Genomic DNA, 27,251 nt, shown 5'->3' on the forward strand with positions numbered 1-27,251 from the left:
CTCCTGCAGCTGTCTGGGAGCAGAAACGTAGTGTTTGCAAACCCTCATTCAATAATCTGCAGGAGAAAAAGCTTTGCATCAGACCATGTCTCTATTAGTTCCTCTGACTAAAAGGAATCCCACTCACCAGTGACAACTCCTTTACAGGCAAATCACTTTCCTCATATTGCATTTGCAGTTACATTTTCCTTTCTTCTTTTACGAGTCCAGGGTAATGTACCAGCAAACACTTCACCCTCGAACGGTCAGTATTTAGGCTGATCTTGTTTAAATGAAACTGTATTATTTCCGGGTAGTTATATGAATTTTCCCATACAAACCCACAAGTGCAGACGTGATGTTTTTGCAAGAGAACACTCTGCAAGATAAAAAGAAGTGGAAGGAGTGATACGTTCAGTAGAAAAATAAGTTATGGAAATTATTTTTGCAGAAGGGTCAAGTGTGTTCAGTGGACCATCCCTTTCTGCTATTTTGTTGAAGGTCATATTTAATCTATGTAATTATTGTCATGCAATTTAATGCCGCTCTTTGCCAGATTTAAAGTCCTCCAGGGTGCACCTACGCAACGTTTTAAACCTTCCTGTTGAAAAAGAATGAAACTCATCTGCTCCTGGAACATGTTTCTCACTTCTTTCAAATCTGACATCAGGGAAATTACCTTTTCCCTCTCCTGCAGCTGAACATATCTCTGAAACAGAGATAGTGCCCTGAGGGGTGGGCTGTTAAGCCATAACATTATGCAAACACATTCCCATTCAAATGAATGTGTTTGACCATCTTCTGCAGAATATAAATCTATTAGCATATCCCGTTTGTACCTGGGGAGACATTATTTGCTTTTAGTGTGGTCTTGAGAGCAATATCTTATAAATGATGTGTTTGAATCGCTTATTCATCTCGGTTTTGTCTCTCTTTCTTTTCTATTCTCTTCCCTTATTTGTAACGTACTTGTAGTCTGACGTTTTAGCATTTGGCCTTCCAACATGTCTGATATGTCAATCTACAATTTTGCTCCTATCAAATTTTGTGACTGAAACTCCCAGATGCTTTGGAAATTTGAATTGGAAAGTTGAATGGAGAGTTGTAAAACATTTAATAACAATAAAGAACGTCACACCAAACTTCTGTCTAGGGACATGCACGCACAACATAATTAGCCCGAGTTTGTACTGTACTTCCATTTGTCTGTACCATTTGTTATAGTACCTACAGGGATTTCTCTATTGTTAGACGTGAGTAGAAGAAGATCCCCATCCCAAAGGTCAGGTAGGGAGAGGCAAACAGGGCCTCTGTGACTCATGCTGTCATCTAAAATATTTGGGTGTAACTCAATACCAACATGACAGGCGGTCATCAGACAACAAATGGCGCTGGGAGTCAGCTGGATGGGACACGTGAGTTTCAGAAATAACTTTGATTACCAAACACCTCTGATGGCACCCATATTTCTATGTACATCTACAGTGATATTGCTGGTTAAATTACCATATGGCATTGTACAACGTGTCTGAGGGTTCAGGCAGAATGTCATATTGTGTTTATTTACAGCATCCTTCAAGCCGTTCCATGATTTAACGCTAGATTTAATGGAATATTGAAGTGTGATATTGAAGCAAACATGCTATAGACTTTGCCTTGTTAATTCTTCTTCTCCACCCTCACTGCATCTTGGCGTATAGTTGTGGAATAAAAGCATCATGTAAACACCATTATCAATATCAGCATCAATAATTAAATCACCAGATGGACAATTTGAAAGAGAACTTTCCTCAAACACACCACCACCGATTGTGATCCTTTAAGTCTGCTGAGAGGATTTACACAAATCCGTGTTTTACATACACATGCCTCAGACATCTTTTTATTTAAAGCCGTGAGTCAAGTAAACACTTTGCCCACCATATCTTCAGAAGGGTTGAAAAATAGATCCATCTTCACTCGAAAAACCCTGTCTCAGGATTTAACAACTAGGGGCATTTGGGGAAAAAAAAAGTATTTCTCACAATAATTGTGACTTTTTTTGCGAAGAGATAATGAGCACAATTTTCAGTAAACGCTCAGGAATACCTCTTATCTTAAACACCCACTGAATGCCACAGATGACCAACATGTGGGTGCATAAATTGTTGATTAGCCAGCAGATCACAGCAGGTCGCTGCAGAGTAGATCACGGATGGCCGTGGGTACATGGGCGGACAAGTGTGTGCATATGCAATTATTTGTGTGCACTTGCAGGTAGGCGGTGGAGAGGAGGGGGATGTTTGTATATGCCCGTGTGCTTGTAAATCTAAATTTGAACCTGAAGTTGCATGTGTATTTGCATGTGTATCTGCTGGAGGAACATTGATGTTCCGGCTCAACCTGTCAGTGTGTACAAAGGCCTTTCTCCCAGGCTTTGACATGTGTGAATATGCTGCTGGCCAGGAGAGATAGTAGTGCTGTATCAGACATGTGTGGGTGGACAGCCTGCAGAGTCCATTCTAACCTCTGACATGATCTTTCTTTCATGGCTGCATAACTTAGACTGAAGCTGAGTAGAAAACATCACTGAAGAGGTAACTAAAATACTGAATCAGTGCCATCTTACTAATCAAACAAACTGACATCTTGTCTCAATGATTGATGACGCTCTGTCAGTAGGGCAGCAGTAAGATATATTAATCGTCTTTGTTTCATTACAGGTGCTAAATTCTAAATTCATAGCGTATCTAGTGTCTCCACAAGTCTCTGAACATGGCGACGGCTGAGCCGAAGGCTAGCAGCTAACAGTCAGAGGGGGGGGGGGGGGGGGGGGGGGGGGGGGGAGGGAGACACAGAGTCAGCTGTCTCAAGACACATGGCGGCCCTGGTGGGGGAAAAGCTTCCGCCACAACGCCATCTGTCAGGATGATTGCAGTGTAGAGTGGCGACCATGAGCTAGCCAGTGGAAGTCGCTCACATGCACTAACATGCACGCCCGGCCCGGCCCGACTACGTAAACAAAGCACAGAGAAGCTTGGATTACAGCACACACAGAAGGAAAGCGACTTCATTATCTGCTTATTACTCCACTACAATCTTTACATTACAAAAAGTTGTTTGATGCTATAGAAACGCTCTGAATATTGTCGAGAGAACATTTTTTAAATTTGACTGGTGTAGTAATCACAGTACTTCAAAGTTGACTTTTTTTACTTTTACTTTGAGGTCCCCAATCATGCCAAACAGTGAAGTTGTTTTTTAAAAACCAAAATCAACATACCATTTGTATTTTCACGTCCTTCAACTTGCCATTTCAATCTTTTCAAAAATACTTCTGAAAATTGATTTTTCTGAGGGTTGCATGCAGGTTACAGTTAAGGTTAGGCAGCTTTTACTCTACAGCAGTTATTCCCAAACAGTAATAAAAAAGTAATGGATAAATGGATTAGTGATACTACCACTCCAAGTGGTAGTATCACTAATCCAAACTTCTAAATTTACCTAAACAGAAACCAAAAATATTATTATAACAATATCCACTTTTATAAAAATTAATAGTGTTAAACAACATCCAGTTTAAAATCAATTAAAATGAACATATTTGGTACATGATGGTGCTGCTGTAGTTGAGTGTATTTGGGCTGTGGAGGTAAACCAGATATAAAAAGAAAGTTTGGGAACCACTGCTGTGTGGTTTGGCTATGGTGAGGGGAAAAGACAATCTTAAGTTAGACTTTGGTTATAGAATATGTAGACTACATTCCAGAGTTGGGGGAAAATATATTCCCCCTTCAATGACCCAAACCCTTTTCTTCTGCATCACTCCACTTTTAGGCTACCTGCTGCCATCAATGCCCTCATCTTGTTCATCTTCATATGCCCCATTTTGGTTGGAAAATCATGTGCACAAGGCAAGATATTAAACTTATTTCACAAGATTTCACAAAATAAGATTGGGCACAGGAACACAACCTTGACATCAATCATCCCTCCAGGTTGCAAAAAGATTAAACCACTGACATCTGAGACATGACATTTATTTCAAATTTTAATAATAGCTCCCCTGCTGTTGACAACTCATGTAAGGATTGTTCTATTTGTGCAGCAAGTTTCATGTCACTCAGACTAATGGTGTAGGAGTAGAGACATTTCAAACTGTGAAACTTTAACCTTTAAATATAGTGCCCATTAAACCAATTCAGAGTGCCTTTTTAAAACATGGACACAGTGTGAAAATGTCGGCCTTTCAAGTTTCATCAAAATAAGAGCAGTAATGCACTAAGACACATTTTACAGGCAGACACTTCCTATTGATACTCTGACACCATCTTTTCTTGTTGATGACCTGCTGCTCTGCTAATGCATTTATTGTTTTGACGAATTAATGAAAAAATGTCCCCATTATTGAGACTTTTATTTATATTTTCATCAGAAATCTTTCTTTTTCACTCAGACTTTCAGGTTAGCTATAGCCTACACTTTGAAAAGCGGATTTTGAAGTTTAATAATTTAACCATTGGGATTATTTCCGTTTAACCACCAGCCTGTTTCTCCTTCCCCTCACCCATAATTTCAAGTTATTCCACTGGACCTCAGGGAATGAGCAGAGTGGCGATGGCTGCTGCAAAATTTAAACCCATCATAGGACAAGACCTGCAGCAGGAAGCTTCTGAGTTCGCAGTGTTGATTACATGGTCCTATCTGGAGCTGCAGCCCACAGACACATTCACTACTTTCATCACTTCTGCACAGTAGGTTTTATATCTGATGTATTGCTTCACATCCATAGTGTCAGTTACAGAAGATCACCAGCAGAAACAGAAAAAAACTGCCTTGATATGCTTTTATAATCCCTGCCATACCCATCATAGTCTCTGGTGTACTTTTTAAGTGTATTTTTAGTGACCTTATTGTAATGTATAGCATTAAAAGTCTCCATCACTGGTAAAGTCTTTCCCTTTTTATTTTGTTGTCATGCCTGTACGCCCTTCATAAACCTTTCATGGGATGACTATATTTCTCATCTTTTCTCCTGGAGGAGCTGCCAATATTTCTTATTTTTTGCATAAACATTCATCGGGATCTATTGTATGTATATCTGTACAGAGAAATATAAGCTACAGTGCAGTATGAGTGTGAGGGTTGGGGATGGGGGTTGTTATATAAGAAGCCTACTGGTTGTTCAAACAGAAGCCCTCCGCCCAACAGGGAGTCACTGCGCAAAGGCAAAGCTCATCAAGTCAATATCTCACACACATGTTCCTTTAATTAATGGGCGCGATTCCTCAAATGCATTTACGGTCCTCCGAGAGCATCCTACTGCGGTCCTACTATTTCTCAGGACTATTTACAATAATGTCCCCATGTCATCGTGGTATAATTAACCCTGAAGTGCGGGTTTAAGTTTAAAGAAGTCAGCAATTAATGATTACTTTGTTGTTTTGTTGTTGTTTTTCTGCAGAGTCTTTTCAGATGAGTCTTCGGTGTTCATGAGATTAAATATTCAGTGGCCTCGGCTGTGCTTTCAAAGCTTGTGTCCATGCTGGGGGTCTGGATCCCGGCCCCTCCTCTGGGATCCTTCAGTAAGGGGATGTAGGTGTCGCTGTGACAAGAGCGCATGGCGTTGTCCCAGACCCCTGCGCCGCAAACATGTTTGTGGGCGCCGGGCGCAGCCTCCAGCTCGCCTTCACCGGAGCGCAGTTCCATCAGTTCAATCTCATGTTTGGCAGCAGTCTCCAGCACCTGTTGCTTGTTGTAGAACAAGACGAAATTGTTGATGATGGGGTGTATAGGCAGCGCTATAGCGATCACCCCGCACAGAAAGCTGATGGCCGCGTTACACCGACCTAAAGTGGTCTTGGGGTAGACGTCTCCATAGCCCACCGTGGTCATGGTGATCACAGCCCACCAGAACGACTGTGGGATGCTGGTGAACAAGGTTTCCGGGTGGCTCTGCTCCATGGTGTAGCCCAATGCGGAGAAAAGGAAGACCCCCACGCCCATATACATGAGGAGCAGTCCGAGCTCTTTGAAGCTGCTCTTCAGGGCAGATGTGAGGGTCTGGAGTCCAGCGGAATGGCGAGCCAGCTTGAAAATGCGCGCAATGCGCATTATGCGTAAAGCCTGCACCGCCTGCTGCACGTTAGCCAGCTCCATTACTCCTGTGCCGAATGAGGTCAGAATCAGCACCACGAAGAAGGGCATGATCGCCATGAAGTCGATGATGTTCATGAAAGCCAGGACAAATTTTATTTTATTTGGGGAGGAGATCAAACGCAGGATGTATTCAATAGTAAACCAGCCGATGCACACCGTCTCAATGACCTCCAGAGTTGGGTTCTCCGAGAGGTTACCCTCCGAGTCCTCCACCTGCAGGTCGGGGAGGGTCCCGACACACATCACCACGGAGGAGACGAGGATAAAGATGAAAGAAACTATGGCGATTGTGCGCGCAGGCAGCGAGGACTCCGGCTTCTCCATCAGCCTCCAGAGGCACATCTGGAAGCGCTGCCAGCCTGCTGCAGACGGATCTCCCTCTCGGTCCACCAGGATAGTTTTCACTTTCTCTGCGATCTCTGCGAGTTCATCCTCCACCTCATTCAGGTGGCATTTGCAACAGTCGTCCAGAAAATCAGAGTCGATCTTCCAGAACTCCATCTCCTTCATGAAACAAATTGGACAGATGCCTCGTTTCATGTGAATCTCTCCATAACAATACAGCTCAATTATACACTTAAACGCGTCGGGGTCTCTGTCAAAGTAAAATTCTCCTGTGTCAGGGTCGTAGTCGTCACATAGTGAGGATATTTCTTCGGAAGACTTGAGTGAACAGGCGACCAGTTCTGCCAGCCGAGTGTCCGGGAAGCGATTCAACACGTCCCCATACAACACCTGTTTCACCCCGCCGATGTTCACAACAATCTCTGGCTCTTCGCTGGCGTCAGAGCCGTTGCAGTCTCCATTGCGCGTCCGCTGGATCCCCCACATTATGTTGTCAACAAGTCCGCCACAAAACAGCCCAAGCCACCGAGATTTTCACACAATTGTACCGTCAAAGTAAACACAAGTCCCCAGAAGCCCCGACGCTGCACATAAAACCCCAAATATCTTCTTATATTTGTGTTTTAGTTGAACTATATATATATATGTATATATATATACATATATATATATATATATATATATACATATGTTTGCTCAGAGGTGACTGCAGCGTGAAGTCTTCTCAGCTCAACACAACACTCTTGCGCGCTCTGAGAAAGTTGGTATTGAAGTGCGCGTAACGTCAAGTGAGCCACAATCAAACCACTTAACTTCCGGTAATAACTTTCAAACTAAATCCTTAATGACCCATTTTTTTTCTTGCTACACCACCAACCACTCCTGAACGCAATTTGAGCCAATTATTTAATGAAAGAAATGTTTAGTAGCTCCAGATGATCCAGCAGTTAATAATCAATCCATGTCCTCTCTGAGAAGATGTCTTCTTACAACGCCCACCATTGCAAATCTTTGTTCTATAACTTTTACTCTTATCATGCTTTATTTGGGGCAAAACAGCAGGAAAATGTGCAAGTATTTAAAACACACACACACACACACACACACACACACAAAAATAACAATATATGTCACCCAAACGAACCAAGTCATTATTTAGATACCCTAACAAATTAATATCAATGTAAGAATATCAGAGGGGGTAATCTATTTGGGCATATTTAGTCATATTAGCAAAATTATCAAAATATTGGCCAAAGATCAGGATACAACACTCAAAATAACTAGAGATTGAACAAATGGAGAAAATCACAGTTAAAATTGTATGCTTTTATTTCTAAGGCTATCTTCGTGTTTTCCGGTCGCGCTCAGCGCAGTGCAGCCAGGAGCAGCACATGATGTATCGCCACTGTATGTAATGAATTGTGAAGCAGCAAACTGGGAAATCCAGGACACGCACTCATGGGTTTTTGTGGCAGCTCGAAGAACAACAATTAGTTAAAGGTAATCGATTAACAGGTAACACATAAGAAACCTAAATCATTCTCTCTTTTTTTTTTACAATAACCTATAAAATCCTCTTTTTATACCCCCGACTAAGACGCATTATCTATCATCCATTTTGAATGCATTATAGGCTATCACCAATTTACCCAGACGAAAAAGATTAAGGAAAAATAATAATCAATCTTAATAATTTAATCTGGGAGGGAATGGCTCTTTAGTGATGTGATAAATGATATGGTTGAGGATTATAAATACTTGTGCCATCAGTGGAAGCATTGAAAGGAATCTATTGGGTTTTCTGAGGCTACTTTCAAATATAAATCCGCAAAATAACTTGAACTCTGAGTTCAACTGATCAATTCTGCAATAGCATACACTGAATTATTGATTGGCAGTCAGACAGACCAGCGTCCGAACAGTATTTTTGCCTTGTTGTTTGTCTCCACCTAGTGACACAACCTTCACAATACAGCAGCCGAAATGCTTACGTGTTTCTCCTCGCAAACAGCGGTGCAAATTAGGAATCCATGAATAAGTGATACAAAAACAACAATGTACTCCAATAAAGTCCACTGTTTGAGTTGTTGACTATTGCAAATTCTTAAAGCCATAATACCCTCAAATAAAGACTACAATACAGTGGTGCAAGTCAAACTTTGGTTAGTATTAAATGCCTTTATAGTGTGTTTACATTTACAGTGGATTTAAATAAAAAGGTATTTTTTTTGTATTACAAATAAATGTATTGACTTGAGATTATACTGACTTTATTAAGACTTGAGACATTTCTATTCTGTTCTCAATAAGTATTCTTCTAAGGACATGTACAAATGATCAGTGGCAGCTTGAGATTAAATTTCATTTTCAAGTTTGAAGTACTTGTAGCCTACTTTACATGAGTGTTTCCATTGTATAGGCTGCTAGTTTGTACTTCTGCTTCGTCACATTTCAGAGGTAAATACATTCTACTTCGCTATTATTATTCAACTGCTGAAATGACTTTGCAGATTAAGATGCTGAGTTTGTAAAAATATGATGCATTGTTAAACATTAAACTAACCCAGACGTCTATAAAGGCATTGAATAGCTTCACTTCAACTGGCTGCAACATTAAAATAATGATTACAACTTATTGCATCAGAAGCAATTATCCTACATAATAACTAACGTTACTTTAACTTTCGAAACTTAACATAAACTGTACTGATAATATTTCCTGCCTGCTTTTTGTCTGTATTTCTAGTCTCTATTCTCATGTTTATTTTTTATTTTTGCATCTCCTCTTAATGCAGTTATATGTTGCAACTTATACTCTCCTCCTTTCTCGAGACGGATCCACTTGTCGTCAGTGTATCGGCTCGCTAAACTACACGGCGCACGCTGATTGGCCGATGCGCAGCATCGGTACAAGTGGACCAATCAGCGTGGGCCACGGTGAGGGTTTTTTTCCGTATTACTTTTCCTGGGAGAGCTAAGCAGCGGCAGCAGTCTGCGCGTGTTGCTAACAGAGAAGACGTCCAGAGACAGAGAGCAGCTGGAACCATGAGACCACTTTTACTTGGTAAGTGACAACACCAACAGCCTTTCTACTTGAGAAACAGTCTTTTGTGTGTTAATGTTAATAATAGGTGTATTAGGCATCGGTTGTGTTACTGTAGCTTGATTAGCTAAGTTGAGCTGCACAGATCACTGCCAGGCCTCCGTTATCATTCAATCAATGCATTAATAAACGGAAATGATATTTGCTGTTACATAATTCTGCATACAAACTGCATTTTTAATATGCTTGTGATGGCCTTTCAGTCCTTACTGTCCTTACTGTTTACTTACTCGTTTTAGCACAACGTGCATTGTTGAGAGTAAACCCCTTTGTATCCTCTCCTACAGGAGCGCTGGGCTGCTCCCTGCTGCTGTCAGTCGGAGCCTTTTACTCCGCTAGTGATGATGTTGTTGAGCTCACCCCCTCCAACTTCAACAAGGAGGTGATCCAGAGCGACAGCCTGTGGCTGGTCGAGTTTTACGCTCCCTGGTGAGGTCCATTTGACTCTCGGTGGCCGTTCTTTAAAGGCAACAAGTGTCCTCTGATGAACCAAGTAGTGACACTAGTGACCAAAGTTTAAAAATGCAAGCGTCTTCCATGGACTCAGGGATGTTTGAGTCATCTGTTTTGTAATTTCCCTCACTCACAGACACATCAACCTTATGATCTGAGAGAAAGGACTATAGGCAAACTTTTATGCAAAGATGGTACTTCCTCCTTGGGTCAGAATGCAGTTACACAGTTCACGTTTATTTGCAGAGCGCAATCACGTCGTGCAAAAGTAATTCGTGCAGGATAAGGATACAGGATTAAAAAGCTATAATAAACACGTTTTAGCATATATTCTTGTAAACAACATACATAAACACACTCAACACGGCAAATAGATGGCTACGTTTAACAGAAAATTACTTCATTTTCTATTCTTGATTGAATAGACTTTTATGACAGCAGACATTTTTGACTTTTCACAACAGACGGCTGTTATGTGACCTGAGGAATCTGCCAGGTCAATTAACTTGAAACATGTCGGATAAAAGTATATTCAGAGGCCAGACCATGAAGTGCTTTATGCACCAGGAGCAAAGTCGATTCTGTATTGAACAAAGAACTGACAATGAAAAGTGTTAAATATTCACAGGATGTGTTAATATTGAATAATTTGGTTTCTGTGATTCATTTGAGTGACAAATACTCGATGATGCATGATGATCAAATTTAAAATGTCTGAGATTTGAAACTCACGAGGTGTGTCTATTGCTAGATTACAATAGAAACGACACATTCATCTTTTATAACTAATAATCAATTTCTTGTTCATCCCCGCAGGTGTGGCCACTGTCAACATTTAACTCCTGATTGGAAGAAGGCGGCTACTGCCCTCAAGGTAAACAAAACGCCTCTCGTCTGGCCATTTACCTGTTGAGCTGCATTCTGACATCCACCAGTTCTACCAGGGCTATGATGACAAAATCAAATATCAGAATATTTTTTGATGAATACTGCTATTGGCAATATGACAGTCGGATTATGATGATGTGCCTTCACTAGGTGTTTGCTTTGTTACTTAATAATCAGGCAGATATGACTAAGCAGGTACACTGGGGGGCAGCATTCATTTTTCATTTCACTCACCGAAAACAAACTAATAAGACAACACTTATGTTATATCACAATAACGAAGCTCACAGCTTTGTTCCACCTACAAGTGTTTTACAAGTTTGTAACTCGGCAGTGAGAATAACTGCAAACGCAGGCGTGTGACGTGGGCAGACACGGGACTGTAGTCAAATATTAGTGAGTCTTGTTTTTGGCTTAAACTAACGTAATATTATTGGTTTTTTTTTTATTGAAAGTGCTTTTCCACAGATTTCTTAACAATATATGTTTGTGGAAATATGCTGCATACAAAAGTAACTGTTGCATTTGTTCATTGACATGCTGACTTCCAGATACAATGAATAACAGGCTTGCTGTGATTAAAAGTTGACACTAGACACAAACTTTTTGTTTTGTTTTTCCTGACATCCCTCAGGGTATTGTGAAGGTCGGTGCAGTAGATTCAGACCAGCACAAGTCACTGGGTGGCCAGTATGGCGTCAAAGGTTTCCCCACCATCAAGGTCTTTGGAGCCAATAAGAACAAGCCGGAGGACTACCAAGGTACAGCCAAAACCACTGCAATAAACATAACTTTTGTTTGGTGAAGACACAGCTTTGTGAGTTTGAAATCTTCCTCTACAGCGACCTTATCAAGCCCTGCTAAAAAAGCTGTTCTGAAAAAGTTAAATCTAATTATTTCTATCAGTTCAGAGAAAAGGGGATGTATGCGTCAGAGAGGCAACTAACGTCACCCTTTCTCAGTAAATCAGCTTGCTTTCAGGGCTTTGTTGGACACTTTCTGACCGTTAAAGTTATTGCGAGGAAGACTTGAGATTCTAAATTAAATTTCTTCGGCTTTGAATCCCCTTCTTCCTTCAGGTGGACGCAGTAGCCAAGCCATCGTGGATGCAGCCATGAACACTCTGCGCACGCTGGTAAAAGACAGGCTGAGCGGCAAGTCCGGCAGCTCCGGCTACAGCAAACAGGTGGATACATTAGGGACCCCGTGCAGCGGTTTGTTGTAATTATTTGAAATTGGAAACATCAAAAACCCTTAAGTGAACTTTAAGTAACACTCAGCTTCCCTTCCAGCAGAGCGGTGGGGGCAGTAAGGAGGATGTGGTCCAGCTCACTGATGACAACTTTGACAAGATGGTGTTGGAGGGTGACGAGGTGTGGCTGGTGGAGTTCTTCGCCCCCTGGTGTGGACACTGCAAAAGGTGAGTTTGATACCTCACACAGTCCACCCCCAGCTGTAAGAAACAGTGAACCCCCCCACACACACACACACACACACTAGTACAATAAATGAATTGTGACTTCTCTACTGTGGAATTAATTCTTTAAGAAAATCAGTCTTTTAAAAGAAAAAAAAAAAATGAAAAATTTCAAACCATCACTTTTTTGCTGTTGTTGACAGCCTGGAGCCCGAGTGGGCAGCTGCAGCCTCGGCTGTCAAGGAGCAGACCAAGGGCAAAGTTCGCCTCGGAGCTGTGGATGCTACTGTGCACCAGACTGTGTCCAGCCGCTACGGGGTGAGAGAGAAGTCAATGTGGTGTATTGGTACACAATTCTGATACGCAATAGTTGTACTAGTAGACACAACAACAGTGAGAACCTTCACTGGACACACCCTCAATATGATGCTAGTCTTTTGCAATTTTAACCATTGTTTAAGTTTGCGACTGATAACATTTCAGTTTAAGCAGTCATTGCAACATCAACTAAGACATGTATTGAATAATGAAGAGAGACTTTCCTCTACTGAATCCTTAAATAACTATCAATATGCCACTAAATCTAAGGTAATGAGTTGCAGAACTGGAACAGTGTGTGTTTTATGTGTTTTTAGGTCCGTGGATTTCCCACCATTAAGATTTTCCGCAAAGGCGAGGAGCCGGAAGACTACCAAGGAGGCCGCACCCGTGGAGACATCATCGAGAGGGCTGTGGACCTGTTCTCTGACCACGCTGCTGCTCCTGAACTGCTGGAGGTCGGTGCACTCTGCAGTGTCTTTGCATCATACATTCATGGATGAAAGGTTATAGTGCTGGTGTTAGACTGAAATAAAAGGGTCCGTTAGAATCTGGAGAAGATGCTTTTTGAAATCTAAAAGCCATAAACTACGAGATTATCACCTTTTTTTTTTAAGTTCTGTTTTCTACAGTGTTAATGAACACAATTAATAATCTAACTTTACCAACTTCAATATTGGTTGTTTAGGCATAAGCAGTGACGGTTACCCTGTCAGACAAGACGAACAAAAGCAATTCAGACCCTTAATTACGTTTGTCTAGTTATATAATGATGTGAATTCACAAAACATTAAATTTGTGTGTATTGTACATGTTTGTCCCTCAGATCCTCAATAAAGACATCTTGAAGAAGACCTGTGAGGACAGTCAGTTGTGTGTAATTGGTTTTCTGCCACACATCCTGGACACAGGTGAGACTGACTGAACATGTTCAATATTAAAACATCATTTTAACCCTTGAATCACTCACCGTGAACCGTCCTCGTGTCTCAACAGGCGCAGCAGGTAGAAACGGCTATGTGGAGGTGATGATGCAGATGGCTGATAAGTACAAGAAGAAGATGTGGGGGTAAGGATGACTGCACAGTCATGGGTTATTACACAAATTACTAATTGGGACTGACTAATATCCTGTTCTCACGCTCGTCAGCTGGCTGTGGACTGAAGCTGGAGCTCAGATGGAGCTGGAGGCCTCTCTTGGTATTGGTGGATTTGGCTATCCTGCGATGGCGGCCATCAACCTACGCAAAATGAAATTTGCTCTGCTCAGGGGCTCCTTCAGTGAGACTGGCATCCATGAGTTCCTCAGGTAGGTTGTTTTCTTTCCCATCATAACAAGAAACAATGTAAAAACACGCTTCGGAGTAAGCTGAACGACGGCGCTCATGTGGTTCATCTGTTCCTCAGGGAGCTCTCTGTAGGCCGTGGCTCGACTGCCACATTGGGAGGTGGCACCATGCCCAAGATTCAGACTGTTGAACCCTGGGACGGCAAAGATGGACAGGTGAGCGGGAGCATCACAGTGGAGTTAAATCTCTGACCTTATGTACAGATGAGTCCTATTTGGCCCTACATTTTTGTTAATCTTATACGTGAGGTTAACACACATTGGACGTTTTACTCTACCTTTCTACGAAGCCGAAACCCACGTTGTACGGATCAATCGTCCAGGTCTTGACGAGAAAAAAAAAGATGATCTCATCCACAACAGTGTTGACAAAACAGAAAAAAAATACAGCATTTTGTAAAATTGTACAATGAATACAAAGTTAAATATGGACCTGCAGATGGCTTTAAGATGAGACCATATCGTCTGCCTGGCATGCAGCAGAGTTCAGTTTTACTTCTATCGCAGCACAACCTTAAGTCAACACAGTCAACCCAAAACTTCTGACATGCCAGAAATCAAAGTGTTCAAAGACAAATCTTTGATCGTTTGGAACGACTACAGATCCGGCAGAAATTTGGCCCGGTTGTAAAATGTTGGGTTAAAATGTTGTTTCCTGGTTTAATGCGTAGTTGCGTCGCGTCTCTGCCCTGCTTCATATGAAGTGAACGTTTTCATGTGTATCCCCGTCTTTGGTAACAGTTTTGTCTTTATTTTCAACTGCAGCTTCCCGTGGAGGAGGACTACGACCTCAGTGACGTAGACCTGGATGATGACTTTGATAAAGATGAGTTATGAGCCCGAACAGGGCGGGAACTGACTTGGTTCAATCTGGTCTGGTCCTGTGCGACCTGTGTGCCTCCCCTCTCCTGTGGACAAATGGGAGGCCCGGTTGCCCAGTTACTGAAATATTCCAGAAAAGACACATGAGACACCTGCAGTTTCTCACATCATCTTTGTCAGTCACACAGGGGGGGGGGGGGGGGGCAGGAGGGAGGGAGGGGGGGTGGGAGTGTGTCGTGTCTCTGGAGTGAATTCTGCCTCACATACCTGCTGAACATTAGAAGCTGCATGTTTATACGGCGGCCGCCAGCTGAGAGGGGGAGGAGGCTATGAATGTGGCATTTCAGTTGTTCATTCAAGTCTTTTTCAAACGTTGTTCGCCTCTCCCCTTCTCAGCCACCCTCATGCACCTGTTTTAAAATGTGGACTTGTCAAAGTAACACTTTAATATCCAACCTTATGTGACTCTTTCTATATTTGTTTTTTTTCTCCTTTTTAAACCAGTAAGGGAGAATCTTGCTGGGTTTTCATGTTTGTCCACAAGGGGATACTGTGGGACTTGTGTAGATTTTTCTTACACGACTTTATTTCAATTGTGTGAAAACAAAATTTTTGTTACAAAAATAAAAAGGAATAAAAACAACCACGGCCTCATTATTCACATGAACTGTAACAATATCAGAACTCAAATCACCGGGCACATGCAATACCGAAGGCATATGAAAGTTGTTCAGAAGAGCAACATAAGCCACTCTTCAACACAGTTCAGTTGAATCAAATTATAAGAAGTGATCTAATTAGTTGCCACCTGGTGTAACATAATGGGATTTATAATACTTGCAAGCACATAATCCAGTCAGTATAAATATATGATATGGCACTTCACTTATGGAGAACAGGTAAAAAACATTTCAAGGCAAGAGAGCTTTTGGAAAAGCATAAACGCAAAATACCTCAACTGAACGCACGTCATAGTCCACAGGAAAGGAGCCACATTGACCAAAGAGAATTACCCATTAATGTAAACAAGACGATGACTTGTGTTCAAAATTAAAGGATTGTCTGGTGAGTGAGCTGTGGCGATGACCAGCCGACGGATGTGGGTTTGTGATGGTGTTTTGGGGGAATGTATGCGTCTATTATTGTCACTGTCCTCAGAACTGACGAGAGGCTCCCTGATCCGACTGCAGCAGTCTGACGATGGACGGGTCGCTCTTGGCACCTTTAACGAACTCCTCCAAAGACAATCTACCTGTGAAGCACAGATCAGAAGAAAAGATTCTCATTCACCAGCGGGTTGAGCATGTGAGGGAGTGAATTGTACAGCGACCACCTAATAAAATCAACAGAAAAGCCTCTAATGTCCCTTTACAATATAATCACCGATGCCCCTGTTAACACAGTCCAGGCAAAGTACACAACTTCTAAATAAATTACAATGAGCTTACATTGTATGACTTAATGATTGAGTCGTTTATAGCTAATAACAGTTGTGCTATTTTCATATAAGTCAGGAAATCTTTAGATGCTCTGTTTAGTAGCACAGTATATTGTTTGTAAGATTATAAAAATACTTAAATCACTGTTTGAATATTTTACATCTTAGATTTTTTTTACCCAGTCTTTGTTAAAACCCAATAGTCAGCATTGCAAAAAATACAATCTGACAATGCTGGCAGCAAATGTTATTATTTTAGCACACCACAATTTGTTTAAATTAACTCCCACTTTCAGTCACACAGCAACTGTATAAATTGCATTAGAGAGGAGGGTCAGCTGCAGCTGTAGCCGTAGGCCTGGTCTGTGGAACCTTATGATGTTATAAAACACACATCTTGACCTCCAGACTTTCTGCTCCAAAACACATCTAGGTGCCCACGCTGCCGTACGACTAGCTCTGAATATCTAACTGAGATGTGACATGTCAAAAACAACAAGCCTCGGTGTAACTGCCCTGGCTGGCTCTTCTTGAGCAGACGGTCATCAGTAAAATAGCAACACGGGCTCTTTGTGCCACTTTTTAAAAACCCTCTTTGAGCTCCGTCGCTGGTTTTCTCCCCTAATTGAGACACCTTGTCGGTGTTTTGTTGACATCATGCACATTATGCCCATTAACACATTATCACTAATGTGTTAATGGGTTTGGTTGTGTGTATCTACGTCTTTTGTCACGGCCGTGCAGCTCGGTCTGTGACGCTTGGGAAATGCGTACGTGCACATCACATGGGTGTAGCATCACCTTTTCACACTAAATGTCAGACCACTGACATCGAGGTGGCTCAGCAGGATGAGATACACAAGACTGTTAATTATCTCGTGAGTAATGGTCATGCTGTATGACGTCCTATTTCTCTGTGTCTTTGTCTGTCGTCCAGCTTCCATATTTCCCATTACTCTCAACTGCTCTGTGGTGGCTATTGTATAATGTCAAAAGACATTAAATACCGAATCTTTCACGATATATCTATATCTGGTAAGGCTTTACTTTCAGTGATATATTTAGCATTAATAAGCAGTCATTTAATAAATGGTTTATAACACACTATAATGAAGTTGTATGCAGATATAAGACATTTTATTAATGTACAGAATTTGTCAGCACTTTTCTATGATTTTATATCATTACAACTGTCATATGTTTATACACTAGCCCACAGGAGGAGTTATAGTTATTTCTGCTTACAACTACACCAATTGTTAAAGCTTATATACCTGTTTTTGTACCGTGAGAAGAAGTAAGAAGCCAGTTTTATTCAGGACTCCCTCTTGCTTTCACGACTGATAGTGACAGCTGGTTGTGATATCTCGTCACTAAAGCATATTGAGCACATCAAAATAAAACATCAGTCTTACCATCATTGTCAATGTCCATCTGTCTGAAGATCTTGTCTGTCCTTTTCTCTGGTGTTGATTCGTCCTCAGGCATCTTCATTACTGAGGATACCATCTTATAAATTGCCTACAAAGGAGGGGGGAGAACGATTGCTGTTTTGTGCATATCAAACTCTGCTTATCGTCTGTGTAAAGCTTTTAGGCAGTCAAAGAAACAACTGTTCCCAACCAGGCAGCAACCTCTGGTTCTAAAAAAAGTGAAGCCAATGTGCCTTAAACTTGCATTCTTTCTAATGGCACACAGGGGGCGACTCCTCTGGTTTAAAAAATAATTCAGATTGTATGGAAGTCAATGAGAAAATGACCCCACTTGATTTTCTTTTACCTCAGTAAACATTGTAAATGTGACTTTATATTCTCAATCACTATTCTCAAGTCTTCTTCAAAACATGCATGATGCTCATTTTGTAAATGTTGGTCCCATTTAGAATAAAACAGACAAAGCAGGGCATGCTTTAACGGTGTGTTTTAAGTTCATGAAAGTTAATTATAACCTTTTTGGTGGCCTAAAAATGCCTTTGGTTTTACTTCGCTCCACCCTCTTGTGTCACTTATGGTTGCAAAATAAGCAAGATGGAGACAGACAAAATGCAGTACTCGTGGGGTTCAAAACAGCAGTCCACAAACTAATTGGTGATGTCAGTTACTATGACCACCTCTTATATGCTGTTTATGTTCCCATCGGACACATTTGTTCCATCTTTTGTCTGAATGACCTGTTTTCCATTGCTACCTGGTAACGATGGTGCTCTGGCAAATGAAGCCCATCCTGCTGTTAAACTGTTTCACAGTGAGTGACTCATGTGTCAGATTTTGTCCATTTGGAACCTCTACAGCTGCACACATTTTTAGATCGTGTAAAGGTCTGTGATGAGGAAAAGGGTTTTTGCTGAAAAACGGAAAGCATTGACCTTTAACAAAAGCTCTGATGCTGTTGTTGTTTTTTTCACATTCATTTGTATCCACAAACAAAACAAACTGAGCCAATATTGATATGGCCCTGCAGGCTGCTCAGCTCACCATATTGGAAGAGTAAATATAGCCACAGTGATAAGAAAGACAGAAAGGGCAGCCCGCATCCATGATGTGAAGTATCTTATAAATTCAGACCCACAAATGACTGCCGAGCCTAAAAGCAGTCACAGGACAGAAAGCTGTACGCTGAACTATTAGTGGATACATCTGTAATCGGCAACTATTTTGACAATTGATGTTGTTTTAGCAATTTTTCTAGCAAAGGTATTACAACTTTTTCAGTTCCAGCTTTTCTTTTTTTTTTTTTCTTTTTTTTTTTAACTTATTAGTAAACTGAATATCTTTAGGTTTTGGACTGTTGACAAAACAAGACGTTTACCGACTCACTTTGGGATTAAGGAAATTGTCACAGTATTTTTCACTATTTTCTGACATTTTATAGACCACACAATGTATCAATTATTCTATCTAGACAATAAACAGCAGATTTATATATGTAAGTAATCATTAATTGCAGCCATACTTGGAATTAAAATCAGTATAAATAGTATTAATTTAGTTTAGTCCGTAGTTTTTAATAAATTACAATTGTTATTTTGTTATGGATATAGATTTGGCTTAAAATGTGCTAAACCCAAAGGAATCTGATTAAATGTCTCAGTTTTGTCCGTCGTTTCCCTTTCCTTTCCTTTCCTTTTTTCTACATCATAAGTCATTCTGATGTAGTGAATTAGCCAAACTAGTAGAAACCTTTTAAATTTACATCCCTCCTACTTGAATAATCATTGTGTTATATATGAGATGCACTGCTAGAAGAACCTCGTTATATATCTGCAGAATGAGGCTGATCCTGACCAAAACTAAGCAAGACACTGATGTACACAGCATAAACATCAATGAAGAAACCCTATTCTGTCATACAGTACGTCCTCACCTGAACTATCTCCAGCATCTCTGCCCGGCTGATGTACCCATTCCCGTCCAAGTCGTACATGCTGAAGGCCCAGCGCAGCTTCTGCTCCAACCCGCCACGAGATGTCACGCTCAGGGCGATGATGAACTCCCTGAAGTCGATGGTGGCGTCTCCGTTGGTGTCAAACGTGCGGAAGACGTGCTCGGCGAACTTTGAGGCATCTCCGTAGGGGAAAAAGTTGGCATAGATCTTCTTGAACTCCTCCACAGTTAGGTGGCCAGTTGGACAGTCCTTGAGGAAGCCGCGGTACCACTCCTGCAGCTCGTGGTCGGTGAACTCTGTGTTCTCTCTCAGGTCGTTCAGGACCTCGGGCCGCAGCTTGCTGTTCTGTTTCCCCATGACACAGCACTCTCAGGTAGGCAGGCAGGTAGCTGGGCTGGTGTTTCTACCTTCTCCTTTCACTTCTCCACTTCCCCTTCGCTTTTAGTGTCCACGTCGCCGGCTGCTCGGCTTCCTCTGCTCCTGCAGGGGAACCAACGGCGCTCATTAATATCCTTGTGTGAACATCATAAATGATTCATTGGTTCAATAACTCCTCTCAGCTTGCAGAAGTGTTTTATCATAAAAACATGTGCTGATGATGCTTCTCAGGCAGCCACGCTGAGGGATAAATCTGGACAGTTGAGACAATGTCCATACACAGTAGGAAAAATAGAGATTAGATTACAACTCAGACCTCATGAGGTTACGATATGTGTGTGTGCGTGGTGGGGCTGTGGATGTGTCTCCACGGATAGACTATTAATCCTCTGTCACAGTGATCATTTATCGACCTGTAATTGCATGGTGGAGGGACAAGTGTTCTGGTGGAGTGTAATTCTCAATAAACCCACTTCAGGCTGATACTGACTGTTGTTACTGAGAAAGCCAGACATTCACCTCAACAATAGTCCTCACCTGTATGTGAAAATGCATATTCGAATTGATTTTAAGCGGTGGAGTTCATACACTGATCAACTAGAGAAATACAGATGAAGGGGAAAAAATACCAATGCTAACAAAGACACTGAAGCATTGACCACCTGGACCTATTCACCTCTGGTTTTTGCGGTTTGTCCAAATTCGGTTTCCATGGTTATAATCTGTTTATTCATGTATGCGGGGGTATTCATGATTGAGGATGTGAGGATGCATGAAAACAACACATCCAGGACAAAACCAAAACAACACAGTAAGTATTAGATGGGACACTCTGTGCATGCAGCCCAAACATGGGTGTTAGTAAGCAAGAAGGTTATGACACTTGCATAACAAGAGGTGTTTGTTTTGTTTTGTTCAAAACTTCATAGATTTTGTCAGCAAGGGAAAGGTGGTATAAAGACACACATTTATTGTCAATCACATGAGGAAATTAAATCCATCTGCTTGTCCTCATTTTCAGTATCAACCATCTAAAATCTGTGTTTCATCAGAGGTTTGAGAGCAGCCTTCGTATGAAAGAAAGGAACAGAAAGAAAGGGGCGAATTTCAACACGGTCAGAATGTTAAAATGTCCTTTTTTGGAAATCGAAAGAAGAAATTGACCAAAACCTGAGCAAATCTTTTACAACACGAATCTGGTGAAGTGTGCGTGGGAGGGAAAGAAAAAGAGATGTGCGAGGGCAGGGAGGAAGAAAGAATTGAAAAAGTATGACACATAAAAAGAAAAACTATTTCCAGCTAATACCAGCGGTTCAATTACATAATAGTCCTTCTGAATAACACATCTACTCCTCTGTGTTATGTAGAATGAATTCATGGCAGGGAGAGATGTATTATCCCCATGTTCGTTCTCTTCCAATTATTGAAATCCCATTACTCCTGTGTCATTGGCACCAGAATGATTTTATCTGGCGTAGAACAAATGAGAGCTGTGTGAATTTGGATGAGGTCTTTTCAACACGCAGACGCCCTTATTTCTCATAATTGTCACATGGGTGTAATTTCCTGCAATTTTATGAATCGAAGTCAGAGAGTAACATGAGAGGCAGGCAGGCCGGCAGGTTTGAGGACCAGACAGTAACATAAACGCTTAACAACGTCACCCGGGCTTATAGACGGAAAATAAATCATTAAAACCACATGCACAACACATGTGACACGGTTTATCCCTTACCCCAGTTTACTTGACACGTTTTTAAACAGTGTGGTGGGTACGATTTTGAACATTGTGAGGCCATAATATTGAGTTCCAGATTGTTACATTTTTTGTTGGAAATATTTTAAGATTTAAGGGTCTACATGCTCTGTGAGGCTGTGCTTAGACACAGTGGTGCTTTGAGTTAAATGCTAACATAATGCTAACAAAACAAAAATTGTGTGCCAAACCATCAAGCAGAAATGAGATCATTCACTTGCATGAAAACTTTGACCTGCTGGAGGAAAAGTAAGTAAATCACCGTGGTCATAAGGATTCATCTTCTGCTCAATGATGAATCCTATGAATGAATAACATGATACAAATTGTCTTAGAACAAAAAGCCCTCTATTGCATTTTGAAATAGTAACAACACTATCATATCACATGGCTTTCATGGTAGCAAGCTTGTGACCGTAGAATAAAAGCTGCACTTTGCGAATATAACATCAATGTCAGCTGACTGTGTTTAAACACGGCTATGGTATAAATTGCACACTGCCCTGCAGGCCGGACCATAGTCTTCCGCTCTAATGTACAACAAGGATGAGGGAGCGGCAGCATCTCCTCAGCTCTGGGTCACATGGACTTTTCCAGGACAGCTCAGTGAGCAGGCTGAGCTGGAACAGACATAAATATGGGCGTTGCTTTTTGTATTCCCTCATATACACACAAAACCACAAGAAATCCAGCAGATTCCAGGCTGGAAGACTGAAAAGTGCTGCCATGACGTTGGAGAGAAAACAGCAAATCAGTCTAGTAAAGAAAATGTACAAACACGCTCGCAAAACAGATTTACAGTTTCCCCTGGCCTCTGAAATATGCTCATTCATTACGCTCGGAAAATAAAAAACAAAAAGAGTCGGACAATGTCGCAACACTGATCAAGCTCATTTCTGGGCTGAAGTGAGAACAGCTGCCTCGTAACTGTTGTTTCCGTTGTCCACATATGAAATATTGCTGCAAGAACCTGTTACCTTCTGCAGGGACAGTTGCCTGCCTCTCTGCGATGGGCAATCAGCTGTATTGTAGTTCTGTTTGTGCTTCCTGTGTATGCAATGAATGCATACAGGCCTCAATTTGAGACGTCACAGGATGTTTTAGATGTTTTCACAGCTGGGAACTGGGTAGGTCATTTTCTTAAGTTTCTACTTGGTGCAGTGGAAAACATCTTGAAATGTGGTCAGAAATAACTGCTGGATATTGACATCTACATGACCTCCTGTGCAAAGAAAGTCAGGCTCTCGCTGCCTCGACTGTTGCAAAATGCAAAATAAACACTACAAGACCAAACACTGTCTGCGAGTGTCGTTTGATACACAACAGCGCCAATGACATTGCCATTTCAAGATTCCGTGTTTGCAATTCCTCTCTAATACGAAGCAACAGTCTCTCATCTAGTCCACAACCCCCGTAGCTGTTCCTGCTCTGTATGGTCCACTTTTTCCAGTGGGTTCCCAGCCTAATGAGACTGGTTCACACGGGCTCCAGTGCAGCAAGTATCCCCCTGCCCAAGGCTACAGTGGAGATCTTCTAAACCCCTGACCAGGCAACTTTCACTGCTGTTTGCCATTCTCAGGCCCACTTAATTTCCCGTGTATTGGCTTTTCACAACAAAGAAATCCTCCATTCTTTTCCCAGATACTCAATACTTCTTGTAACAACAAAGAATAAATCTCAAAGACCGTCAGAAAAGGAGAGATGAGGGGTGTTTGTTTAGATACATAGTAGTAGTAGTCCATCTATCCATCAAAGCATGACACAAAGCTGATGGAGCTCATTATGCCTCTGACATTGCATCAGTTAGTGAGTATTATTAGTAACTATTTTCTAAACATCTGTTAATTGTGTAAGTCATTCTGTAAGGGAAAAAAAATCCCTTGATTCTGTCTTTAAATTGATCATAGATTTCACTTTTGGGGTCTTGACTGTAAGTTGAAAAAACAAAAGATATTGAAGACTTCAACCCTGTACTCTGGGAAGTTGTGATGGACATTTTGCAGCATTCTGAAGCCATAAAAACAGAGATTGTTAATTGGCTGCATCATTTACGATCATCAACTTCTTCCCATCCTCAACTCTGCAATATGAAAATATTTTCCATGCCGTCTGTGTTGTGGCTCCTCCTCAAACAAACCGATATGGTTCGGTGCACAGAAAGAAAGCAGAGTTACCACTTTAGTGCTGCGTGTAGGTAGCGTGCTGTGCAGTGGATGAGCAGAGCTGCAACGGGGCCTGAGGTTCTTCGTGCTACTGCTAACTTAAGACTGCATCAGGTGGGTGAGGAGTTAGTCCAGTGCGAGAGGAAGGAAAAAAGAGAACATTTGCTCTCAAGTTATTCTCGCTTTCAGCGCTGCTTCGTGGCAGTCTCTCTGAACTAGTGTCAGAGAAAATCAAGCAGAGGATCAGGATGAAGTCCCCCGACACACCAGTAGCCAAGGCAACAGGATAGTAGTGCTAAGGCTTATGAGAGAGAGGGGGTGTAGCTATCAATCTGTGGCAAACGCAGGGCCGGACATACATCGAGACATTTAAAAGGCTTGCTGTTGGTTTTTAAAAACAGTTAAATCTATTACAGCGGTATTCTTTTTCTGTTTAGGGTCATCCACAATGATTTCTGCATCATGTGCATTGCTCAAAAGTTCACTACAGCAAAATCCTTATGTGTATTTTTAGGTTTACAACCTTGCTAAGAATGTTTTTTTATTTATTTTTTTTATTTTGGATACACTGTTCACAAGTTGGCTCTGTTCTTGTTATCAAAAAGAAATTAAATGAATGGACTGGCAAGCATAATTATGGCAAGATACAAAGTTTTAAGGGATGGATATAGACAAAAGAGCTTGACACACCTTTGTTCATCAATACTGAGTCTATTTTTCTTCGGGCCGGGCAACATCTCTATTATTATTTATAGACAGCCGAAATCATATAATGATATAGATTTATCATGCCGCTGTTCTACAAATATCTGCTGTCCCCCCAAAAAAAATTCAAGCAAGCTATGATTAAAAATTACAAACAAAATGTAAGTTAGTTGAAAATCTCATCGAGTCTAAAGTTACTACAAGTAACTTCATTTTGTGTTGATGTTGGCGGCCTCTCAGGATGAAAGCTGTACTGTTTCTGAGCAACCTTGTGAAAGAAAACCTCATATTTTGCAGCAGCAGTGTCTGACAGCCTGCTCCGCTCAGTCCTAGTTCTGGCTCTCCCGGGCCTATAATGATGATATAGAAATAGCCAATCAATTCGCTGATGGACTTGTTTACTTATGTAGATCATGTGTAGGCATCAGTATTAAATTGGGACTGTTTCATAACCAGTCAAAAGTTCCTCACAGTAACTTTAGATTTTTCAAGAGACCTGAGAATACATTGCATTTACACATAATGTCACAAGACAAATTCATTATCACACACACACACACGCACACACACAGATGCACTATTGGTTACTTATTATATAAATACGTTATCAAAGTATTTGTTTAAGGCTAAACATTGAAAAGTTTGCTCCAACAGTGAACAGTTTGTTGCTGAACAGTTCAATTTGTTTATTTTATGCGGTTGCAAATACCTTTGCAATATTGTGATATAGCCTGTTGATACAAGAAAATGCCCATATAATTGTGATAATAACTTCAAGCATATTACCCTAATTTGTCTTCAACACAAGAATCAAATACATGAATTGCCACAGCAGACCATGATGGACTAATTACTCATTAGGGACAAAACAGTAGCTTTAACCAGTCATTCTGATAAAGTCATGTTAACTTACCTGGTTTAGGAGTAACAGCTGTTTGTGAATCTTCCGGTTCTAAAAGTCCACTTTGGTTAAGCCCACTTTCCAACTTCACGTCACCAGATGCCGCACGTTTCCTTCACCGTTAACCTACAGTAGCCAAACCTAACACCTCTTATTGATAAAGCTAAAGATGCCCGAGAGAGTTTCACTGTCTGACTCTCTCAGAAGATTAACATATTTGGAGTTTGACCGGAATAAATGTTGCTGTTTGAAGCGATCTTTTTATTTCCTCGGTCCTGCCTCCAGTCCTCGGTGTAGCCGCTTTATCATTTAGTGGAAGATGTGGCACAGAGCTCGGTTTTCGTCTGACTTCCCGACTTTACAACTAAAGGGTTTGTTTTTCTCTTCGAAGGCGATTTAACAGACCTGGTCTGTATGTGAGATAAGAAAGCGCTGCTTACAATGATGCATAACGAATATACGTGTCGAAACTAAACGTATTCGTTATTTGCAATGTATTTTATAACGATTTTGCCGACTTGTTGTACTTAAACTCCCCCCGCCCACTGAATGGATCAGTCCACACTCACTGCTTCCATCGTAGAAACAGTCGCAGCAGCGTCCTGTGGAAAATTATCACAGCAGACTATAATTAGCACGATATCTAAAATAGACGGTTCACATTTATGGGAAAATCTTGATACTAAGAAAAAAACTCTGCAACTGCACCAAACATACTTATTACAATGCGAAACTCACAAAAACAGTAATTCTATAATCAAATTTAGATGAAACTATTCTAGCATATATGTTACAATGTATATGACATTAAATAGGCAAGGATTTGATTAGCATACTTCTATTACAAAGAGGTAACACCCCAGAGACATATACAGAAAGAGTTGGAGTAGCACAAGTGTTGATATCGTGATTCCTTGGACAACCTTTTTGTATTTATGTCGTGGAACAAGCTGCAATGCTCATTATTACAAAACATGCATATATTACATTTAAAAAGCTTACAACCTAATTATATCTTTCCCCAGACTTCTCTCTCTCTCTCTCTCTTAGCTTCACTGAAGATAACTGGTCCATCAGTAAGGTCTCTTGTATAGGCTAAAGTGACACTGCAGACAGGGCGGTGTGTATGTCAGCATTTCATTGAGTGGATAAATAATTAACTGTGTGTGTGTGTGTGTGTGTGTCTTCCTGAAGCCTGACACCTGTTTCTATAAGCACATGGAATGTTTATCTCTACCTAAGAGTGAGTACAATAGAGATAGGAGGGGGGGGGGTGGGGGGGTGGGGGGGGGGGGGGTGAGGCAGCTATAAAGTAGTCTGAGTTTGTTTCTATTGCCAATTTGTAACTTAATACGGTCATAAGCATGTCGTTGCTGTAGTAATGCGGATGAAAAACATTGCTGGGACTTTCTTAAAAAAAGAAGGATGTCTTTGATATTTTTTCAGGGAGAATTTCCCATATAAAAATAGCTTTTCATGTAGCCACTGCAGTCAAACCATTTTGAACTTATGCTCTATTTCAAGAGAGAACTTTAAATTGAATGAGCAAGGATTCAATATATCAAGTCTTACTCAAGGACACAACATAATGACTGCTGCTGGGATTGAACATGAGACAGTCTAGTAAAGTAGGAATACTGTATTGATAGTGACAGTGTCTGTGTTGCTCTGCAGAAACATAAGGATCCACTAGAGGCCACTGACAGCCCTCCA

The 27,251-nt window shown here is 41.1% G+C and overlaps 3 protein-coding genes across 4 annotated transcripts; 1 reads left to right on the top strand and 2 right to left on the bottom strand.

Moving 5' to 3' along the window:
* Positions 1 to 5,448: 5,448 nt before the first annotated feature.
* LOC142941587 (voltage-gated potassium channel regulatory subunit KCNF1-like) lies at positions 5,449 to 6,948 on the bottom strand. Its single transcript, XM_076083556.1, has one exon. It carries the CDS (start codon positions 6,946 to 6,948, stop codon positions 5,449 to 5,451), a length of 1,500 nt encoding a protein of 499 aa, XP_075939671.1.
* Positions 6,949 to 9,377: 2,429 nt separating this feature from the next.
* pdia6 (protein disulfide isomerase family A, member 6) lies at positions 9,378 to 15,457 on the top strand. Of its 2 annotated transcripts, none has more exons than XM_076084250.1 (13): positions 9,378 to 9,529; positions 9,856 to 9,997; positions 10,838 to 10,895; positions 11,544 to 11,670; positions 11,989 to 12,095; positions 12,205 to 12,329; positions 12,530 to 12,644; positions 12,962 to 13,102; positions 13,471 to 13,555; positions 13,641 to 13,713; positions 13,795 to 13,953; positions 14,052 to 14,148; positions 14,758 to 15,457. In XM_076084250.1, the coding sequence occupies exons 1-13, from the start codon at positions 9,511 to 9,513 to the stop codon at positions 14,827 to 14,829; spliced, it is 1,320 nt and encodes a 439-aa protein (XP_075940365.1). In that variant the 5' UTR covers positions 9,378 to 9,510; the 3' UTR covers positions 14,830 to 15,457. The 2 variants fall into 2 exon arrangements, with proteins under 2 accessions (XP_075940365.1, XP_075940366.1); XM_076084251.1 differs by having other exon boundaries at positions 9,496 to 9,529; positions 12,202 to 12,329.
* hpcal1 (hippocalcin-like 1) lies at positions 15,017 to 25,823 on the bottom strand. Its single transcript, XM_076084252.1, has 4 exons — positions 25,551 to 25,823; positions 19,616 to 20,116; positions 17,668 to 17,773; positions 15,017 to 16,066 (listed from the first exon to the last, which is right to left on the bottom strand). The coding sequence occupies exons 2-4, from the start codon at positions 19,991 to 19,993 to the stop codon at positions 15,969 to 15,971; spliced, it is 582 nt and encodes a 193-aa protein (XP_075940367.1). The 5' UTR covers positions 19,994 to 20,116; positions 25,551 to 25,823; the 3' UTR covers positions 15,017 to 15,968.
* Positions 25,824 to 27,251: the final 1,428 nt, after the last annotated feature.

The sequence above is a fragment of the Anarhichas minor genome, unplaced genomic scaffold (genome assembly GCF_050575085.1).
Source record: "Anarhichas minor isolate MPS153535 unplaced genomic scaffold, ASM5057508v1 ptg000136l, whole genome shotgun sequence".
Classification (NCBI taxonomy): Eukaryota; Metazoa; Chordata; class Actinopteri; order Perciformes; family Anarhichadidae; genus Anarhichas; species Anarhichas minor.

Excerpts from the sequence above, each read along its gene's own strand:
- LOC142941587 (XM_076083556.1), bottom strand. The coding sequence starts at position 6,948 with ATGTGGGGGATCCAGCGGACGCGCAATGGAGACTGCAACGGCTCTGAC.
- pdia6 (XM_076084251.1), top strand. Across the intron at positions 9,998-10,837 it reads GTCGAGTTTTACGCTCCCTG|GTGTGGCCACTGTCAACATT; the intron begins GTGAGGTCCATT and ends TCATCCCCGCAG. Across the intron at positions 14,149-14,757 it reads GGGACGGCAAAGATGGACAG|CTTCCCGTGGAGGAGGACTA; the intron begins GTGAGCGGGAGC and ends TTTCAACTGCAG.
- hpcal1 (XM_076084252.1), bottom strand. The coding sequence starts at position 19,993 with ATGGGGAAACAGAACAGCAAGCTGCGGCCCGAGGTCCTGAACGACCTG. Across the intron at positions 17,774-19,615 it reads AGATGCTGGAGATAGTTCAG|GCAATTTATAAGATGGTATC; the intron begins GTGAGGACGTAC and ends CCTCCTTTGTAG. Across the intron at positions 16,067-17,667 it reads GATGGACATTGACAATGATG|GTAGATTGTCTTTGGAGGAG; the intron begins GTAAGACTGATG and ends TGTGCTTCACAG.